The 21,396-nt window shown below is 40.2% G+C and overlaps 1 protein-coding gene across 5 annotated transcripts in view; it reads right to left on the bottom strand.

Moving 5' to 3' along the window:
* Positions 1 to 763: 763 nt before the first annotated feature.
* The window catches only part of arid1b (AT rich interactive domain 1B (SWI1-like)), a 69,533-nt gene continuing 48,900 nt past the window's right edge, over positions 764 to 21,396 (bottom strand). For 2 of the 5 annotated variants that reach the window (XM_056764167.1, XM_056764169.1), the window contains exons 8-21: positions 18,381 to 18,696; positions 14,601 to 14,731; positions 14,390 to 14,514; positions 13,003 to 13,143; positions 11,504 to 11,713; positions 10,586 to 10,799; positions 8,133 to 8,271; positions 7,899 to 8,047; positions 5,834 to 5,966; positions 5,633 to 5,752; positions 5,476 to 5,545; positions 4,625 to 5,390; positions 4,381 to 4,511; positions 764 to 4,000 (exon numbers count right to left, since the gene is read on the bottom strand). In XM_056764167.1, coding sequence (XP_056620145.1) covers positions 2,270 to 4,000; positions 4,381 to 4,511; positions 4,625 to 5,390; positions 5,476 to 5,545; positions 5,633 to 5,752; positions 5,834 to 5,966; positions 7,899 to 8,047; positions 8,133 to 8,271; positions 10,586 to 10,799; positions 11,504 to 11,713; positions 13,003 to 13,143; positions 14,390 to 14,514; positions 14,601 to 14,731; positions 18,381 to 18,696 — 4,376 coding nt within the window. In that variant the 3' untranslated portion in view covers positions 764 to 2,269. The remainder of the gene's footprint in view (positions 4,001 to 4,380; positions 4,512 to 4,624; positions 5,391 to 5,475; positions 5,546 to 5,632; positions 5,753 to 5,833; positions 5,967 to 7,898; positions 8,048 to 8,132; positions 8,272 to 10,585; positions 10,800 to 11,503; positions 11,714 to 13,002; positions 13,144 to 14,389; positions 14,515 to 14,600; positions 14,732 to 18,380; positions 18,697 to 21,396) is intronic. The other 3 variants (XM_056764170.1, XM_056764171.1, XM_056764168.1) reach the window with 2 other exon arrangements.

Raw genomic sequence — 21,396 nt, 5'->3', positions numbered from 1 at the left:
GCAGTTATAAATGCACCTGTGTTGTCTGCATATTTACAGCATGTAATCTGATCAAACCGATGTGTGCAATACATGCAAAAGCTGCAACACATCAACCAGAGTGTGCATATACCCTCAACCTGTGCTTGTTGAAATAGTGCTTTGACCTATTGTTTTTGTGCTGTCAGTTCATCACGATAAATCGATTCCAAATTAATTGTATTTTGTTTGTATAATATTTGTGTGTGTCTTGTGTGTATTTATAAATGCACACACATTCATATACATATTTAAGAAATATGTGTCATATTTATACATTAAATAAATTATAATTAGGACTGTAAAACGATTTATCCCATCCAGAATAAAAGTTTGTGTTTACATTATATATGTCTGTGTACTGTGCATATTTATTTTGTATTAATAAACACAAAAATATACATGTATATACATTTGGGAAATATTAAGATCTATTTGTTTATTTTTACCAATAATTGAAATTATATATCAACGTTTCTTTGTGTTTTTTTCTTATGCATGTATATATGTTTATAAATACATTTTTGCATTTTAACAAATAGAATTAATATGAACAGTACACAGACATATATGACGTAAACACAACCATTATTTTGAATTCGATGAATCACAATTCATCTAATTGACACAACTAGAATTTATTACTGTAACAAAACATTTTTTGGTATGTTTAGTGTTATGTTTGAACCATTCCACCTTTTAAAGAAACAGACAACACTCAAGAACAACATTCACAGTGGTCGACCAAATTTCATGTACATTTACTTTTAACATGTGGAACATGTATAAAGACTTTATACTGAATAAACAATGGTCATCAAATCATAAGAGCAAAAAGAGCTTACATAAAGAGTTGTACATACTTTTTTGTTAAAATCATAGAAGTCATATTGGGGTAACTTTCATTTTCACATTGAAGTACATTTACGCCAGCAGACGTTCAGTTAGCCTGTCATTTACAAAATCTAAGGCCATTAGAGGGAGCCATTGCTATTTCTGTCACACAGACGTCCATTACGGGACACACAGGAAAGTCCTAGGAGGCGTCCACATGGAATGCGTTCTTACAGTATAAAACAGGAGCATTTATTGATGCACACCTTCCCATACAATATTTTCTCACATACACAATAACTTAAACGTTAAAATCCATTCCCAAGATTGATCTGATTGGTCCTTTACTTTAAATCTGACATTGGACTTTTGAACTATTCTACAACCTAAAAATTGCTGTTCCGTCTATCTGGCAAGTGTACACAGACCAAAAATGTTAGAAAATTCCACATGAGAACGTATCCCATGTGAACAGCCTCTTACATGTCACATGACCACCCTCACCTGAAAATTACGATTTTATATTATTTGGCAAAATGTCAATAGCATGTAGCATTTACTACTCACTTTGTATAATACTACATCTCTTGGAGAAAAAAATACATGAAAAGGGGCCATTTAATGTACAGTTCCTATATACAAATCGACCCACATGTATAGAACAGAGAGGAGGGGTAACCGAAGCACTGAGTTCACCGTCAGAGATACAACCCTCTGCGGCTGCACTAATATGTAAGCAAGTCAGTTCACAACCAACACTCACTTGACCCTCAGATACTGGTGTGGTGAAACAGTGCAACACTGATAGTCCTTTCTGAACACGGCCTGTGGCGATTCACATTTCATCACGTCCTCTCTGAGCCAGCTAAAAACTATTGCACAATGCTTTTATCAGAGCTGTATACATGTACGTCTTTAAATCAGTGTTTTTTTGTGTTTTTTCTTTTATCGCAACACATTGCAATATCTACAACGTCTCACAATTTAAATAAACCTGCATTCCCCGAACAAAGTCCCACAAGAAAACAAAATCAAAAACACACTGCGTCAAAACAAACATTCTGAGATCGAAATACTCTTAAAACTAATGGTATCAGATGCCGACTTTGGTTAAACGAACAAAATCAAATACATGGATGAAACAAAATCTTAAAAAAAAACGAAAGAATAGAAAAAGACGAAAAGACTAAGTATTAAATATTTGTATTAAAATCATTTAAAAATCCAAAATGAAAACTGGGAAATGGGGCAGAGGAGCTATATATATTCTCTATATATTTATTTGTATGTAAAAACATTTTTGTTTGTGTTCTCCTTAAATAAAAATATAACACCGAAAGTTCTGTGTGATTTCTGTGGCTCAGCTCTACCGGCTGGTTCCGTGATGGCTCTACAGGCTCCTGCTCCTTTGTGCGTGTCACGAGCGGCCGAGCTTGAACAGTACCTCACACAAGATGGCCGCCACGCCAGAGTTCAGCACAGAGGACAGAGAGATATCGAGCAGCCTGCTCTCGTAGAGTACAAACTCGGGCCTGTTTTCCTCCACCTGGGCCATGGCTAGCAGGGCTTTGGCAGCCCGGCACATCATGTTGATGCTGGGTGGCTCAGAGTGGGTGGAGTGTCCCATGTGCAAGAGACTGTGAGGGCTTTGTTGATACTGTGCCGTGGCAACGCTGTCCTCCAGGAAGCTTATCAAAGCTCCCACACTGCCTTTCTGAAGGGTGATGGCTCGGGCAGCCGCAGGGTCGCCCTGTGCAAGGTTGGAGAGAACCGCCACGGCCATCTCACGGCAAACCTGACTCTTACGTTCACCCACGTGGCGCACCAATGAGGCGAAGATGCGCTCCTGTCTGCTAAAAGGGGGTGTGGCCAGCAGAAGGTCTACGTTAGAGTCTTGGATGCTTAGCTTGCACAGACACTCCAGGACCAGTCTCTGTGGCGTGAGCGAGGAGAAGCCGTTGGCCGTGCAGAAGGGGTCCTGGGCCTCCGCAGAAGGGCACACCAGCCAGTGGAGCAGTCCGTCCAGGATAGGAAGGCAGATACTTTCTGGATAAATGGACAAGTCAAGCTGTCCTGAAATGTTGGCTAGCGTGACCAAGGTGTTCTCACGTAAGGCACCGAGACAGTCCCACCACCATTCATCCTTGCTGCAAGCCAGACCTCTCTCTTCCTCGCGCTGGTACGTAGGCGGCATCCTTTTTCTCATGGGATGCTCATGGTGCAAAAGCACAAGCTTGCCAAGAACAAGCACCAAACCTGGGTGCCGAGCTATGTCGCTGTCATTACCAGGGACGAAGGAAAGTCCGCGAATGATATTGGACACGCAAATGCAGCGCCTTGCCAATTCATCCTGCCAGCCTTCTGCTACCGAAAGAGGTGCTTCGTCCCAGCACCGGGGCTCATCCTCGAGCAAAGTGATGCTGCTCAGCTTCTCTCTAGTGCGGAAGGGGAACATCTGAGTTTCACCTTCTGCTAAAGACCCGGGCCGAGAACTTAACAGGTCATCAACAGTGGCGGTGACAATTTCCTCTGAGGGTCCTGGAACATCTCTTTTCAACTCCTCTTCCCCGGTGGGCTTCTCTTCAGATGTGTCTTTTGCATGCTCCTCCACATTTTGCTGATTCTCCAAAGGCTTGCTTTCTTCCTTCTCTTCACATCTCTCAAAGTACGTCTGGATGTGAGTGGTGGAGTCCCCTCCGCCAGCCTTCCAGTGCAGCAGGCCGCTGGTGAACTCCCCAACCAGGCCTAGCATCTCGGACCTATCCTCCACTAGATCGGCCACGGCCTCCCTCTCCTCAACCTTAATGGGCAACTTGTCAAATTTACTGGCTTGCTTAGGTCTAGGCTCCAATGGAGAACATGGGTAATCTTTTACCTCCGTGGATCCCTGTGTCTTCTCCACGGTGTCTGCTGTTGCTGAACTGCTGGACTGAGGTTTCTCCAAGTTAACGTCCAATCGCTTGTCCACCTCTTCAGATTGGCTTTTTAGGTCTTGCCTGGAAGGTTGATCTTTCTCTGTGGGATCTGAACAGGGACCAAGAAGAGTTTTCTGACCCTCTGTGCCAACTTCATACTCCTGCAGGATCCCAAAGATCTCTATTAAACATCTTCTGAAATACTCAACGATGAGCTCCAAGAAACCGGGCAACTAGAAGATAAAAAGACAAAAAAGAGAGTCTACTCATGAAAGACTTTCACAATCATTTCCGGGCATTAGCATACAATAAAACACAGTGAGATTTGCTCTGTAAAGGTTTTAATCAATATCACGCTTTATAATAACTATACTAAATAACAGCATTAAATTACTAGAGGTCATCAGGTTACTGTACTGCTGATTTTTAGTGGATGTTCTCACTTGACTGCTGTATTCGATTGTATCAGAAAACATCTAAATTGTTTGTACTCTTATTGGTAGCTACTGCACCATGTCTCTTCTAATTAGCAAATCATTGAAAAAAGGAATGGCTTGCTGGCCCTAGCCGTGGAATTGCACTGTTGGCATACTACGCTGCGTTAAGAACTTACCTGGGATAAGGTAAAGGAAGACACTGTGCTATCATCATACAACAAGATGTTTATAGTATCTAGGGCCCATGTGCTCTCTGCGAGCAAACCGGATTTCAAAGACATCATCACACGCCAAGCCTCCGGTGTGCCTGTGAGATATAACCAGCGAGAATCTTTTCAAAAACAGACCATACATAATATGCTTCCTACAAAGCTTTTTATTTCCAAGTCCCACTTGTAAAAGCCTGTATGGAGCACTTACCAATGTCTTTGGATGTTAACCTTCGACGGGGTTTAATCTGGGGCTGCGTAGCCTCCACTGAGTCCATCGGAAAACTGACCTCCCGGTGGATTGCTGGGAAGCCATGTCCAGGAAGGCCACCACCCTGAGAGCTTGGCATCGAGCCCGGGCCACCGGGCTTCTGCATCTGCTTCATAGAGGTCATCATATGAGTCTTATTGGGTGACATAGAACCACCCACAGGCCGAGGAAATGGTGCAGGGCTTGGGACTCTGGATATGTGGTTTGGCATAGTTGGAGGAGATTGGTAGGAAGATGACGGTTGCCGGCTAATCATGGGGCCCATCGAACTGGAAGAGGAGGAAGAGTGTTGTGGGTATGGGGATTGGCGCTGAACAGGCCACTGACTGTCCTGGTTGATCCTGGCATCTGGATCATCTGCACCGGACATGGAGCGGTAGGGTGGCCCGTGGCCTTGCCGGCCGGGGTAAGGGTAGTTCATGTCGGGCCTGGTGTGCCACATGTTCCCCTGGGGTCCACCGCTGGAATTGGAGCCTGGGGGTGGTCCACCACTCATCATGCTGTGCTGGGGAAAACCTTGCCCGCCAGCCTGCATGCGATCACGTCCATATGGGTAAGAGAATGGGCCTTGCATGGGCCTGCGATCTGGGTAGCCATACTGGCCATACATGTCAGGCTGCTGGCCACCGTATTGCATTCCGTAGGCTTCGCTCTCATGCCGCTTAGATGGAGGTCCATACATCCCTTCACCAGGCCGCTTGTAACCCTACAAATCCAAATATATACAGTGTCTAAAACTATAGCTTTATTAGCATGCAAATAACTTCTAGGCAAGACAGTAGATCACTGACCTGCTGCTGGGGATACATCCCGTACGCCATGTTGTGTGGGTACTGCTGCCCATAACCGTCATGTCCATGTCTACGATAAAATGGCACAAATACTAATCTAAAGATTCAAACTGCAAAGTATGTCGATATATGCTAAACAACGGTTGTCACTTCTTACCTTTGATGGGAGGGGTATCTACTGCCTGAGTACATGCTGGGATCACTGTTGGAAGGCACCAAGTTGTTTTGATTTCCAGGGGGCACAATTCCACTCTCTGCACCCATGACATGGTCTGGCCTATGGACATAAACGTTACACACTGATTGATATGTTTGTACTGTTTTAATGAAGTGAACAAACAGTGGCAAACTGTCCTACCTCCTCTCAAAGCCAGGGTTGTAGGGATATTGGGGTCTTGAGCCCATACCCATTCCTGAAGGTAGTCCACGTGGATACATATCCTGCATGTTACTGCCAGGCATCTGCCCAGTCATGTAGGGGTCAGAACCACCTGAAAAAAAGAGCACTTTAAACTTCATAACTCATTTGGAACACATTTACCTTAAAAAATATATTTGATGTTGAAAACTGGATATTCTGTTCAGCATCTTTTCTATTGAAGTTGACTTCGGGGGGTTAAAAAAATTGTCCCAGGAACGGTTTATTTAAGCCTCTGCTAGTTGGGGAACCAGGATGGTGACCAGGACACTGAGGCTAAAGGCTAGGTTCACTTTCAGAACTTAATATAGTCAAATACAATGCTTTTTATTGTCTTTTCTAAACTTGCTTTAGACAGTTGTGCTCCCAAAGTGTGGAATGCCCCACCACCTTCTGATTTTAGGGAAGCTCAGGGTATCGTTTATCCTTCGCATTTTGTTAGTTTGCTTTTAGTAAACTACATTTTGTTAGCTTTCCTGAAGCTCAGTGGTTAAGGCATGGCGCGTGCAACGGCGAGGTCATGGGTTCGATCCCAGGGGATTGCAAATACTCTGATACAATGTGTAGTATAATGCAATGTAAGCCGCTTTGGATAAAAGCGACTGTCAAATGCATAAAATGTAATGTAAATGTATTTTAATTATGTTCACGATAAACTGGCTATAACATTTGTGTGTTCCATAGATGTGTTCCATAAGATTTGTTTACCTTGAATAATGTTCACCATAAACTGGCTTTAACAAGTTTGTGTTTATAGATGTGTTGCAGATGATTTTTTTGTCTTTTATCAATTTTAGCATTTTATACAGTATGTGTTTTTATGGGATGTGTAATTGCAACCAATATTTGATTATATATAAAGTGCTTTGAACTGCATTACATGTTTAAAAGGTGCTATGTAAATAAAGTCTTATAATTATTATTTAGAACTTTTATAAACGTTAACTGGCATTAAAATACTGCATTAACATTTGGATACATTTTGTGCACCCTGGCCTAAAACATACCCTAAGTAACCAGAGAGCACACGTACTTCTGTAAGATGTCTGCTAAAGGTCTGGTAAACATCAGCTGTGTAAGAACATCTTACATAAACGTTTTACATTCATTCTAATTCATAAACATCTTATAGACATTTTTAGATGTTTATATTAGGGGTGGGCGCGTCGGTACGGACATTTTGTGCTTGAACGGATATCGGAAGTGGCGGGACGAGCCAAAATACGATCCTGTACTTTACGAAGATTGAGCTATTAGCAAACCGCTGTAAGAGTTTTCATGCGCTAAATTAAAGCGCATCATTCTGGACCCTAGATGGGCATGGGGCCTTTTGTTCCATTTTACATTAGTGCAGAGATGTTCAGTAGTGAAGCATTTTCACTTTTTAAGTATCTTTACTTACTGAGTGTTTTTACGTTGAAAATATTTATATATGCTTTATAATGTTGTGCAATCATTTTTTTCAGTCAACTTTCATAAATACGTTATAGTTTTCGTTCAATACAATAAAATACATGCAATTATACACTGATCAGGAAAAAGTAGGACTAGTATCGGATCGGCATCAGTATCGGCCGATACGTACAATACAGGTATCGGAATCGAATCGTAAAGGAAAAATTGGTATCGGCCCATCCCTAGCCTATATGACATCTGACTGGAGACATCACAGAAACATTTTGCAGGTGTAAATGTAGACAATTGATGCCCCCAGATGTATCTGTACTATAAGGGTAGTTGTCTATCGATTAACATTGCCCTGCTCAGCCTTTGAAAACTTTTAACGATTTTTTAAATGTAATTTACATGCTCAAATGAATCACGTCAACAGAACCAAGAGCATAAATCATTTTAAAATAATTGTTATGTATTGTCTGTAACCTGCTCATCCACACTAGGGGGCAGCAGTGTCTAAACAATACTTCCACTCAACAGTGTTCAAGGAGGCAGATGATCAGACTGCCGATGTAAAAATGTAAAACCAGACAATAGCTATTTCACGTACCTTTTCTGGGGGCTCCATAGGGCTCCTTACTAGGGTCAAACTGCATTCTAGAGCTGGCATCACCACTGCCACCATGCATGGTGTTTCTCTTCTGGAAGGCCGGGTCACTACCTTCAGAAAAGGGGTCTTGTACACTCACCCCACTGCTTCTGGAATAAAGCATGCAAATCATTACATGCACACAGCAAAGTAACAGACACAAAATATCACACAATACACATGAACGGAGCACACCTGCCACTAGGCTGAGAAGTGGCTTGTCCGTGGGGTGTGGTAGCGGGTGTGGGAGGCTTTAAGTCCCCTGGCATCTCTGTCATAGTGCTGCTGCCGGTCGATTGAGGAGTCTGGGGGCCCTGAAGAGAGCCTGAGTTTGCTGTCAAACAGAATTAAATATTGTTAGATTTATAAAAAATAAGAATTATAGACAAAGATGCTCAAATTAAGGTACATTTTGCTGCAGCTGTGAAAAAAAACCTTGGAAAAGGTGGAGAAAATAATGACCTAAACAATTTCAATTTACAGATTTTGTAACGTGTCATCAAGCGTGACGATTGTTTGTTTTTGCATTGCAATTTCCTGACCCAAAATGAAGTTGTTCATTACAAGATAAAGATCATTAAAAAACTGCAAGGTTCTCTCATAATTTTATTTTTCTTACTTTTCCTGAATACATGTTCAAACATTATTATTGTTTTGCTTAAAAGAGAATATAAAACTGTTCTCTTTGCAGTATTTGAGGTCTGAAAAATACAGAGCATCTATTCTGTTATTTTGACCTGTTTCTCCAGTTTTTATTTTCTGCAAAAAAATGCAAATAGAAGCTAGGGGTGACCATGAAAAGTCGAAGATTCGATAGGAGGAGCCTGATTCAACTACCAGTCTCACAGCCGAATCTTCGCAGAGGTGTTATGCGAAGGGGAACATGCCATTTTGGTTATATGGGCAGTGGCATAGCAGACGGGCACGCACTGCGCCGCCAAAAATATTATTTAAGATTTACTATTTGCGGCTTGTGTTTTGAATATATGTTCCCCTGCATTTCAGACATTTTGCATAAACACATTCATTTTGCACATTGTGACTTGAATCTGGCTTATTTCGTGTTGTAGTTTTATTTATTATCAAGGTATATTCTGTTCTAAACAAATTCTGTAAATTAATGTTTGATTGTTTTTTGGTGCATCAATGTTGTGCTGCACTGCACTTTGCGCTGTACCTTTGTTAACCACCTGGTGTCGTCCCCGCACACACACACACACACACACACACATGCGATTTGACTATCAGTCTAGGGAAGATGTTACATTTCTGATTCAAATATGTAAATCCTTAGTAAAGGACGCCCCTAAAAGAAACAATATTTTTCTTTGAAATTTGGGAGAAATAATTGTTAAGAGTTATCAGAATAAAACAAAAAAGAAAATTTTATTTATACGCATAAATAGTAAATAAATTTTTTTTTAGAATAATTTTGAAAACGTCCCTTAATTGTATATACTGTATATATATTTTATAAGAAAAATAATATCATTTTGTTCCTTGGAAGACATTTTATTCTCTGGCATGTTAAATCTTTTTGAAGCTACAAGAAAATAATCCAGAGACTAATCAGTTCTTCCAGCTCGAGGAAAAGGACCCAAAAATCGTACAATTCCCAGAGCGCATTTCCATAATCCAATAACATTTGAATACACTAGTTATTAATTTCAATAGAAATTCAATTGCATAAAAGGACACCATCCTAATAACTTCTGAAATTTTCACGGCTCGGTTGATGCAAAGTAATAAAACCAATTTGCATTTTCCTCTGCAGCTCGGAGCGCTAAAAAGAGCTTCAAAAGATGTCAGCGCTGAGAAGAAAGCCAATAGGGTTTGAGGGAATGAAAAAGCGTCTGCTTTACGAGTCCTTGATCTGCTGTCAGCCGTGAAACCTTTTTTCAGCGCCAAAAATAAACAATATGCCGTTTTACGCCGCAACACTTCCAGTTAGAATGACCCCTGGTGACCTCACACATATTCACAGCGATAGAGAGAAAGTGCTGGATCACTGGTCTGCAGTGAGCGAGGGGTCAGGCTGAGGTCACTTTTGTTTTCATCCCACACTCCTCCCCCATTAATCTTCTCTGAGGGAATCCCTCCCTCCCCCGCTGTTTGACAGCCCTCTCTCTCTTCCTGTGTGACATCATCAGCCATTCGCCCGAGGAGAGGGGAGATCCTCAGCTGGCTGCTTGACAGCTCTCTCTTGCCCCACCTCCCCGTTTTTTTTCGCTTTCTCGTTTGGATTCAGTCACCTGTCAGATATTTATAGCTCTGTCTACAGAAGCTTTGAATTTATTGTATGGCAGGCAGACCGCAGCGACATGTGGGCGAGGCAGACAAATCGTGGCAAGCAAAGGAAATAATATTATACTCCAAAGGCATCTTTGACAGATACTTCAGAGCGCCTTTACAAATCACGACAACTCATCCAAGTAATTGAGAGAAAAGTAGAGAAACATTTTCTGAAGGAAGTGTGATGGATTCTTGCTGCACTGAAAAAGTTGGTGCCGGTGTTGGTGGATGCAAGGGTGAAGTGTGTGCTTGCCTGATTCGAAAAAACTTTTAAAACGATAAGAATTCATGTTTTAGTACATTGAACACAAACAATGGTGACCCCGACTGAATGCTCAGCCAATAAGGTCCTTTACCAGGTGAGGGTGGCTGGATCTTGGGCTGTTGCGGTTGCTTCTTGCTCTCTACCGTAGCGAAGACTTCAGGCGGAGGCTCTTCTCCGCGCTCCACCTTGCACTCATAAGCAAACAGGTATTGGATGTATTGTTTCTTCAGAGAACTGGCTGAACTGCTGGACATCCCCACATTCAAGTGACTGGACAGCTCTTTCCATTTCTTGTTCTTATTTACCTATTCAAGAGGAGACTTTCAGTCAGACATACGTCCACCCGGCGTTATGGATGTGACATTTTCAGTCAAAACGTGAATCATACATTTTCAGAGAATGCATTTATTACAAATATATTAAATCATCTGTTCAGATTTGACTAGACCCTTGATGATAGCATGCACACATCAGAAATATGTCAGTCTATGCACAAGTTTTCTATTTTATAAGAAGGAAAAATTAATGCATTACGGATCTGACAAAAAAAAGTTTTTGAGAGATGACATTTCTAGCAGCAATAATACCCAACAAATAGAGAATGGATGGCAATTCTCAGATCAAAAAATAGCTATTTTGTGCCAATTCATAAGGAATATAGACTCTTGTTTATGTATCCGTTCCGTTATGGATGACAATTCACCTCTTTGACTGTGGAAAACTATGCTTTGAAAACGAAAATAAAACGCTATGAAAAATGTATTTTACCATGAAAGCATGTGTAAGGCTATTTGTCTAAAAAAACACACTAAAGCTATCTGCAAACAGGTGCAAAGGTACATTCTTTGTATATTTCCTCCTTGTAAAATTTCTCCTTGTGACATTAGATTGATGGTTGCGACAGATCCAAGGAAAGGTCACAGTGGTCTCATTGTGCTTCAGGACTTTATTACGTTTTGAAGAAATCTTACAGGCAGGAGTAATAAGAGACCGTCTGGCCTTTACTCACCATTGCCAGGCCACCGATCTCTCGAACACAGAGGTACAGGCGGCACAGATCCAATGGCTTTTTTCCCACCAACGGAAGACTGGGAACAGGTGTGCCCCTCTCATCCATGAAGGCAATGTAGCGATCCACCCAAGCCTTCCTCTCCTGCTCACAGCCCATGTCATAGAGTCGTGTTATCTTCTCGCCCGTCATGTTCCCCGAACTTTGCTTCTGAATAACATGAGTAAATGAGATGAGAGTCAGATGTATCGCCGTGTGTCCGCCTACATACGGTTTGTCCCAGGAATCAATGTTGTCTAATGTCCAAGGGAACGAACACACTTCATTTTCATATTGTATGGCCTTTTACTGTGAAATGCTCAACATACATTTTCATATTCAAGGTATGATTCAAGCAAGAAAACCTTGTGTTCAGAAGTCAGTGTCGGCAATATAATGAAGTTAATAATAACGTGAGCAATCGTATCCAGAATAAAAGTTTGTGTTTATAATTGTGCACTGTGCATATTTATTTTGTATTTATAAACATACAAATACATGTTTATATTACGGAAGAATATAAAATATAAAAACGAATAAATTTAGTATTGTGTATAGATATTAATATATACTGTGCATTCCAATATTTCCTAAATATATACAAGTATGTGTACATGTGTTTGTAAATATGCACAGTGCACAGACATATATTATATAAACAAACTTTTATTCTGGATGCGATCAATCATGGAACAGACCTACATTAAATCCTACTTGAAAACACGAAAAGCTGCACACATGACATTATGTCAACTACAGGCAGCTAAATTCAGCTAAATATGAATCAAATTGAACAGGAATTTAAATGTGAGTTCGGTTCCAAAAGGTGATAACTCATGTTTTTATCATGTTACCATGTTTTTATTTTATTTTGTTATTTAGCTGTATTTTTTTGTAATTATGGCTTAAATCAAAAGTCAAGATTGTAGAATGAGCAGCCAATGCCGATAATAAACAAAATCGAAATATCGACCCCATATATCTGTCACTAATATCACTAATCATTTTTACGTAAGATTTTTTTTACATATGATTATTTTGTAATACTGTTATTCCCAGTTTCCAGTCTCCTGTCAACCAAGCACAATTTTCCGGTTCAGTTTATTTATTAGTTGACAAGAGACACCACAAAAATATCCCAAATAAAAACTGTAGTCACCCGATATGGTTTTATTTAACTGTGGATACGGATAATGATATTAAAAAAGCACTGAGGCCGATTGGCCGATAAAACACAAATGCAATGACATGTCAAGAAAATTGTTGAAACCAAACACCCAGATTTTTTTTTAAACTAAACTAACAATTATTGTGTTTTTGATGTGGCTAGTTAGTAGCATGTAGCTTATCAATTTCTCAAAATGAGAGACTCAAAAGTATTATTTATGGTCAAAACAAAAACAAATCAAAAGGAATGTTTGAAAAAAGAGATGTAAGTGAAAAGAGTGCAAGGCACTTACAGGGCTGCTGGGGTTCTTTGGCCAGGCAGGGCTACTAATGCTATCACTGTCTTCGCCCTGATAGGAGGACAAACTGGCTGGGCTTGGGGACAGAGGGGACGGGGTGGGAGGCTGGGACACGCACTGAGAGCCGTAGCTGTCCTGTTAATGAAAACAGAGGGACAAAATGTTAACTCACATAAACACAAATTCGTAAAGGAGATTTATTTCAGACGTAAGTGAAAAGTGCAGCACAGCAACAACAGAACAATTATTGTGACATGTATTGACAAGCTGCATCACGTTATACACAAAATAGTTTCATTTTACAGTTTTTACAGAAAACCACAGTTTCAATTTGTCTTCATAGTCTTCATTTATCTTTCTATGACCTCAGTGTGTTAAATTCTAATACTTGTTAGGAAAGTGCACACACAAAAATTAATAAAAGCGGCACAAAGCTTGGCCTCCCGTGTTTCCTGTGATATTTTCAACCTGATAAAACCACAAATCTGTGCTGCCAGCTAACGGCAAGAAAGAAGAGACACTGAGGTACAAGTGCACATCTAAAATGAAGCAATGATGTGAGAGGTAAGATCAGTTCAGAGTGAACGTTCTGCGTCATATCTCAACCAATCAAAAGGAAGCAGAACTTAATGACACAATAAAATTCTGATGAAAGTAAAAGCAACGGCTGAGGGAGAAAAATCTATACAGAAGTATAAGTAGAAATCAAGTCTCAAAGCGTTAACATGGGCGTTCATGAAAACACGTAAGATAATTTTTTCCTTTCGCTTATTGAATAACATACAGAAGTAGAGCAATATTCAAGAGCTGACTATTAAATTTAGGTTGAGAGAATTAAATGTGTGTTCTAACAAAGTTTTGTTTAGATTATACATTTTTTAATAAATGATAACCGAATCAGTAGATTGGTTCAAATTGGCGTTATTTTTTTAAGCTGCTATGCGTAACTTTAGTCTTTCTATCACATCTCCGTTTAAAACATAACCGCTGGTTCCTATACGTACACAAAGAATGGATCAAAGTATGAAAAACACCAGAGCAAAGGATTTGAAGTAGATGCATCAACACTAAATAGCCGAGTGATGTCTGCCGATTTTATTATTAATTCATTAAATTACTATTTATATTGACCATCAAACTGGTGATGTTTCTTAACATTTTCTAAATACAGAGCACAATTAATTGCAGTTTCCTGTCCTCTTGTGATTGACAGGATATGTTGCCTCTGATCATTGGGTGTTTTTTAACTATAGATAGCCAATACTGTGAAAAATTGCTTTTATCGACCGATGCTGATTATTGGCCGACAAATCTAATTTGAATACAACAAAGAAATTTGCGAATCTATCTTTGTAAATGAGTTTAATGTGTCTGTTGATACCTTTGGCTTGGGGGGCTCCGTGGTGGGTGTGCTGCCCTCCTCCTTGTGCTCAGTTCTCTGTTTGAGATCGATGGGATTCATGGCATCTCCTGAGCCCGTCAAGTGCCCTGCAGATGATTCGTACACTTAAGATTGCAAAATTGATAGATCAGCACAACATCTGAACGTGTTTCTCCGTATGAAGGCATATGTATGAACAGGGATGTCTTACCTGTGGGGGGCATGGTGTTGTAGAAGGGCCCTTGAGGGGTCATCCTGGCTGAGCTGTTGCTCGGTGGATGGTTGTACGGACCTCCGGGGCCCATTCCATGAATATAGGATCCACCCTGATATCCGCCTGGCCTGTGGAAAATAACACGCAATCATAAGAACACAAACATTTTACTTCTATCTATGATGTGGCCAGTTCATTGGTAGATTGGTTAGAATCTAGTGTCTTATTTCAGCTGGAAAGCAACAAATACGCAGGGACAGAGAGGGTTAAGACATTCAGCATTCAGCAAGTAAGCATCGGTTGTTTGTACCCAGCATTTTAAACATTATAGGTGGAGCAAGGTGTCAGTATGATTTACTCCATCCATCAGTTCTAGCATTTAAGAGTAAATGTTATGGATGTGTACAGAAACCCAGTATTAAACAGGCCCTGGGGCAAAATTGTGAAAGACCGGAGCATCGATAAGCTCCGCCCTTATTGGTTCTAATTCGGACCTCAAGAGAAAAAAACGTCTATGTTATTGCTACGTTAACGTTATCATGCACATTTTATCTCAACAATAGTTTCTTTTTTTTAAAAACACCAATAATTTAGTCTTTGGCACATGCATATTCGATTTTCCCATTAGAGCGCACAAGGCGGCACGTAACGTGTCTCTCATGCAGTTTGTCTATACACAGCGTGCACACACACAAACAGCCACACAGAAGAAAGACACTCTTTATTCGCTACGATGGCGGAGAGAACAAAACGTTCAAAAGTGTGATTACACTTCACCAAAGTTGATGCTGACAGTGACAATGCTTGTTGCTAAGAACTGTGTCTATGCTCCATCTGTGTTGCTGTGTCTAGTGGTCATTTGTTAAAAACATTGCTGTTTCTTCTAGTTAATAATAACATTTTACATATTTCGGTAAATTCTGATTAAAAATGTTAATACAGTTCTTTCTTTTTACGTTCACTTGTTCAGAAAAAAATTGAGTCAATAAGAAGGATTTCGGAATAACTTATTATTTATTTTGTTGTAAACTGTTTATTTTATTTATCTTGAATTATTTATTTATTGTTAATTATGTTAATTCAAATAAAGCAATGTTAATTATTTTCCTAATTTGTTTCTTTTTATATCAAAAAGTACCGAAAAGAATACCGTACCAGACAGATAAGCAGTATCGATAAGAGTAGTAATACCGTTAAAATCTTAAAGATACCCATTCCTAGTAAATGTGGTTTACACTTTTTTACTATTTTAATGAGGGGTTAATGACCCTTTCTGAGGGTTAGGTGGTAGTTCCCATAAGAGTGAGAAAGCAGTTGGACTTCATAAAAGTTTTCCCTTTTAGTTTGTGCTTCAAAGTTAAATTGAGGTCTTAAGGTTGTGGAACGTAATAAGGGTGATTCATGAAATGATTTTCATTCTTCGGTGAACTATCCCTTTAAGGCTCTTAGATCCAGACAGTGAAACCGAATAAATGACAAGAATTAAATTTTTTGGGGGGGGAGGATCTATTGATAGAAATGTAATAATATACATAACTATGTGTTGTTCAGAGGTGTATAAAGACCTTACATAATGAAGTGACATGTTTTTATTACCTTAGAATGAGCTATTTCTATCTACATACACCACAGGTCCCCTTGCATGGAATTCACCATGTTGTTTTTACAGTAGCCCTAAAGGGACATACTGGTGTACAGAACGCACTTGAAATATGTTATCTACACTGGCAAAGAAGTGAAAATGCGACAATCTTAGTCCTGTGTCAGCCACCGTAGTGCATCGAAAGGGAGGGGTGGAGTGAGCCATTGGTTGCATTCGCCTATAAATTTCATACACTGGGCCTTTAATAGAATCGAATAATAACATTCAGAAAGTATCACTCTGAATAATCGGCTTTCGGTATCGGTGAAGAAATATAATATCGGTGCATCTCTAGGAAATTCCACCATTTTTTTTTCACCATCCTGTCACTCTGTGTGACATCCTTTTATGATAAAAACAACTGATACGAAGCTAAGTAGATAAGAACAGAGTTTTCATTTTAGGGTGAAATATTCTCTCTCTCTCTCGATTTGCACAAACACAAGTCGATTTTCATCTCTGCAGGCTTCAAACGTTCTGCTGGTTTCCCCGGAGAATTCTTCCTTCTTTAAAGCTTAAAGCGTAACACAGCCACAGTAAAGAAGAAAGAAAGCTGATACAGACGCTGAGTGTGAAAGTGAGCTTTGTTACTGGCAGACACGAGCAGAATTAAGCAGAGTAAAGCCGTCCAGCCTTTCACAGCAGGCCGCAGAGCTTCAACCTACCCATACTGCTCAGAGTGTGGCTGCCCTTGGCCCTGCCCAGAACTGTAGTGGGGGTGATGGGGGTGAGGGGTGGGGAAGGAAGACGTCCGCCCCCCAGGCCCACACAGGCCGGGTACACCGGGGATCTGGAAAAGGGAGGCCTGAAGCAGGGGAAGAGCACAACCGTCTCTATGGTGCTTACTCACTATTCATTAGAACTGACACCCCAAAAGATATCTGGCCCTGTACCAAATACTGACCTCCTCGCTTTGGTTAAGTAAAGCTGTCGGCTAGCATCCCACCAGTGCGGGCTCAGCAAAAAAAATGAGAGTAAGCACTCTTCCAAATCATAAAATGACAAATGGGACACAACACATCAAGTGCACTATTTAGAACAGGGCCTTTCTAATATACAGGTTGTAGTTTACTTTCTAAAACAACTTTATCGTAAACAACCCACCCAAAACACAAAAGTTTCGTCTTGTTAAAATGTACTCCATAATATAAAAAAGGAAATGGATAACATTTTTTAGAGCTTATTAGAACATATGGTTACATTATCAACATAACTATGGCTGGCACAGATTTTTACTCGTGGCCAAAATAATTCACATATAATTGACTAATTCATCTTTAATTTGGCATTTTCTCTTTTTCTTAACCAACCACAGTCACAATGTGAGTGGGTCCAAACCCTCACCGATATATTTGTGAATATAGAAAACAAAACCGATATATTGTGACACCCCTAAGGATGACATTTATTGAAATCAATTGAAATTTGAGTCTTCCATGCACTCTATGTATGAAGTGCTATTTGTATTTCACAACATCTTAATCTTCCCTGTATAAGGATACATTTTTTTATTTTAGCCAAAGCCTAATTGGGCATCTGCCCTACTGTTATGTAGAAGAGACCATCTTTGTCAAACCCACCAATATGAATTTATTCATTTCTTCAAGACTATTCATTGCTAGTGTAGTGCAACTATAAAATGAGACCTTGTACTTTTTATTGTTGCCAAATTTCCCATCAGTTTAATGGGATAGTTTCCCCAAAAATGAAAATTGTTATAATTTATTAACCCTCTTGTCATTTCAAACCTTCTTTGTTCTGCAGAACACAAAAGGAGATATTTTGAACAACAGCGGTTCCCATTCACTTCTATTGTACGGACTCTAAACCAACGCAAGTCAAAGTCTGTTACCATCATTCTTCAAAATATCTTTATTTGTTTTCTGCAGAAGAAAGTCATTCAGGTTTGAAATGCCAAAAGGGCGAGTAAATAAAAGCAAAATTTGACATTTTTGGGTGAACTATCCCTTTAAATAATTTGCATAGATATCTTTTATGTTTTTAATATCTTTTCATCTGCGTTAATATGGGTCACCTGTAAACCCCTTTTAATTTAGACTACACAAAGCGTCAGAGCCTGCTGAAGCAGGAAGCCACATGGAACTTACAGAAACATAATTAAAGCTGCAATTTACCTGGGCTGGCCCGAGGGCGGCGGGTTCTGCTGGGCAGGTGCGGGGCCGCTCTCATGCGGTTTGCGGCTGCCGTTGGGTGGAGGGGGACCCATCCCTGGGCCGGCAGACTGAGGCATGTTAGGAGAGGTTGGAGCCACGCTGCTGGATCCGGCTGGGTACGGTCGGCCTCCGCTTGACTGCCCCGGTCCTCGAGCTGTGGTTGTGGACCCACAGGGTTGCCCGGGACCCTGCCCGTGCATTGGACTGCTGGCATTCATACCGAGACTGTTGTTGGCACCAGGTGTCCCTCCGTAGTTAGGAGGCCGTGGGAAGTTTCCTAGAAATATGACAGGAATGTCATTATCAAAACAGCGAAAGTTAGTTGCACATTAAGTGTTATCGTTTTTTTATCTCCCCAGAATTGGACTTTTAGTTCGGATTTATGCAGACCAAGTATGTACAACATACAATGTATACAACAAATTGCATACAATTCTGGCTTGGAATCTGAATCTGGCTGAAAAAACATTCATTTTCAGATTTATGTGCACTCTGAATCACAGGAAGGAGAAAATCACAGCATTTATTAATAAAGTAAATAATTATATTTTAAAACTGTATGAAAAGATGCAGAGATACTAAATTTAAATACCGATCATCATAGTGATATCTTCCAATACTGATACAGATTCTGAATTAATTCATATAATATTGAGAATATCGAATATCAAACTGGTGATGTTTCTTAATATTTTCTACATACGTGCACAAATTCTTCCGATAACCGAAATTGCTTTTATGAACATATATCGATTATTGGCCGATATATCGGTGCATCTCTAATCAAATATAACATTTTTACTCAATATCTTTATTCCTCTCCCTTAAATCAATTCACTATTCAGATCTTTGTGTGGGGCAGCACACAGTTTTTAACTTTCCATATAACAAGTGTGAGACCGAACCCTCAGCAAGAAATCAGAGAGTCTTTACTTAATGAAGTGGGTCTCCTCGTGACACGTTTCAAAAGCATCTGATTACATTCAGCCTGACACCCTGACTGGACAACGGATGTCTCCGGGGACGAACCATCATGCTCACAACCACGTGGAGTTTTTAGTCTAGTGCGCTGATGTGCATAACAGGCATAAATTTAATCGTGCCCAAGTCGGTGGTTGGCAGGAAGACTTTGCCAGGCATCGTTTGAGTCACAATTAGAACTGGGATTTCCACTCTTGAAGCCGTCCAAACGCAGAGATCTCTGGCTCATTCAGATTTCATGAGTTCCCAGTGGAAATCAAAGTGTCTTGGCATCGTTTCCTCTTTACCGGTATAAAAAAGAGAAAAATCAGGCTGAGAAGGAAGGAGGGGGAGAGCTGGCTTTTTTGCCCCCGTTTTGTAGTAACAGCGAATGGAGACCCTTAACAAGCTCCTTCACGGTGGGGAGATTGAGCCCTGCAGCCTGCCAGGATGTAGACGTGGACCTGGAGCAATGCCAATTACACAGAGATGCTGTACCGCTGTCAGACGCTCTGCGGTGACTTTCCTCCAGCCCTGTTAATCCCAACATTCCCTCGGGTGAGGAAATTGGGAAAGGTGCCATGAATCTGAAGGATACAGGTGGCTGCTCCGCTGACAACCCCTGGAGCGATGCACAGATGATGGAGGGTGTTGGACACAAGAACACAAAGTGAAGGCTTCTGTGAGCTAAAAAGATGGGCGTACCTCACCTTGTTCCAATGACCCTGTGTTTCTGTGAACCTGCTACATGAAACACCCTTGCTTTTCTGACAAAACAGCACTCATCTTCAACCAGAGTCAAGGGATAGTTCACCCAAAAGTCATTTAAAATCTGTGTTTGACTTTTTCTTCAGTGGAAGACAAAAGAAGATATTTTGAGAAATGCCTTTGTGGTTTGGGCCCACGGGGGCCAATGTTGTTCGGTTACCAACGTTCTTCAAAATAACATCTTTTGTATTCTGCAGAAAAATAAATCATACCAGTTTGGAATGACATGAGCGAAAACAAATGACTAAAGGATTTCAATTCTTCAGTCAGCTGTCCGTGTGAAGAAGAAAATTAGTAGGGATGCATGGATACAAATTTGTAAAGACCGAGTACGAGTGCCAATTGTTTTTTAATGGTACTTGCCAATACCACTGCCTGTAACTGTATTTGTTGGTGAGGTGGCCATTTTATTTTCCTGGTACAACACAATGAGACTAATAAAAATAGAAACGCTTCATAATTACAAACAACTCCATCTCAAACACAAAAAACAATAATTTCATGTGCTTGTCACAAACTTTTAAATTTTAGTCAGTTCATAAAGTTATGTCACATGATGTATCGGTCTTTGGAATGGATGTGAGCTGCGACTAATTTGAGAGTCATTTGAACGCTTTGTATCCGTGTAGTCCACTAATTTAAAAACTAATGGGCCAGAAGGCAGACCAAAGACTTTGCGTAGGGCCTATGAAATCAAACTGTAGCTTTAATGTAGCTAAAACAGGCATATGTGTTCCTACCCGTTACAGTACCTTGTAATTTCTGTGTACGAGTAATAATACCGAAATGTATAAATGTGTTAAAATAGTTTTTTTGTGAGTGCAGGCAATGGTAAAAAATGTATGTGATTTTCGTATTCAGCAATTTAAACTTCTGTAAAAATGAACTGTAAAAATTAAAGCCAAACAACATTTTATTTTAAATTGTTGCATTGTGTACTTTAAACGATTTACATGGTTGAAGGAACTGCAGACCGCTGGGTAGGAATGACCAATCAGAATATTTTAAATATGTAGTAGCTACAAATAAGTAGCACATGTTAGCGTAGTTTATTTCTGCAGTTGGCTAACTTTTAGCTTGGTCATTGATCATTCCGAGGTGACGTGTTGGGTCAACCTACTTTGCTAGTATGCAACTTTTGGGCTTGTAATGTTTCCTCATTTGTTTGTGGCTTTAGACATTCAATATTTATCTAATGAGCCCGTGTAACGCGTCTGTGTTGGATCGATCGGATGACTCCGGCCAGCTC

The sequence above is a fragment of the Triplophysa dalaica genome, chromosome 13 (genome assembly GCF_015846415.1).
Source record: "Triplophysa dalaica isolate WHDGS20190420 chromosome 13, ASM1584641v1, whole genome shotgun sequence".
Taxonomy (NCBI): Eukaryota; Metazoa; Chordata; class Actinopteri; order Cypriniformes; family Nemacheilidae; genus Triplophysa; species Triplophysa dalaica.
Note: the sequence above shows the minus strand (reverse complement) of the source record. Positions and strands in the feature narration are given on the sequence as shown.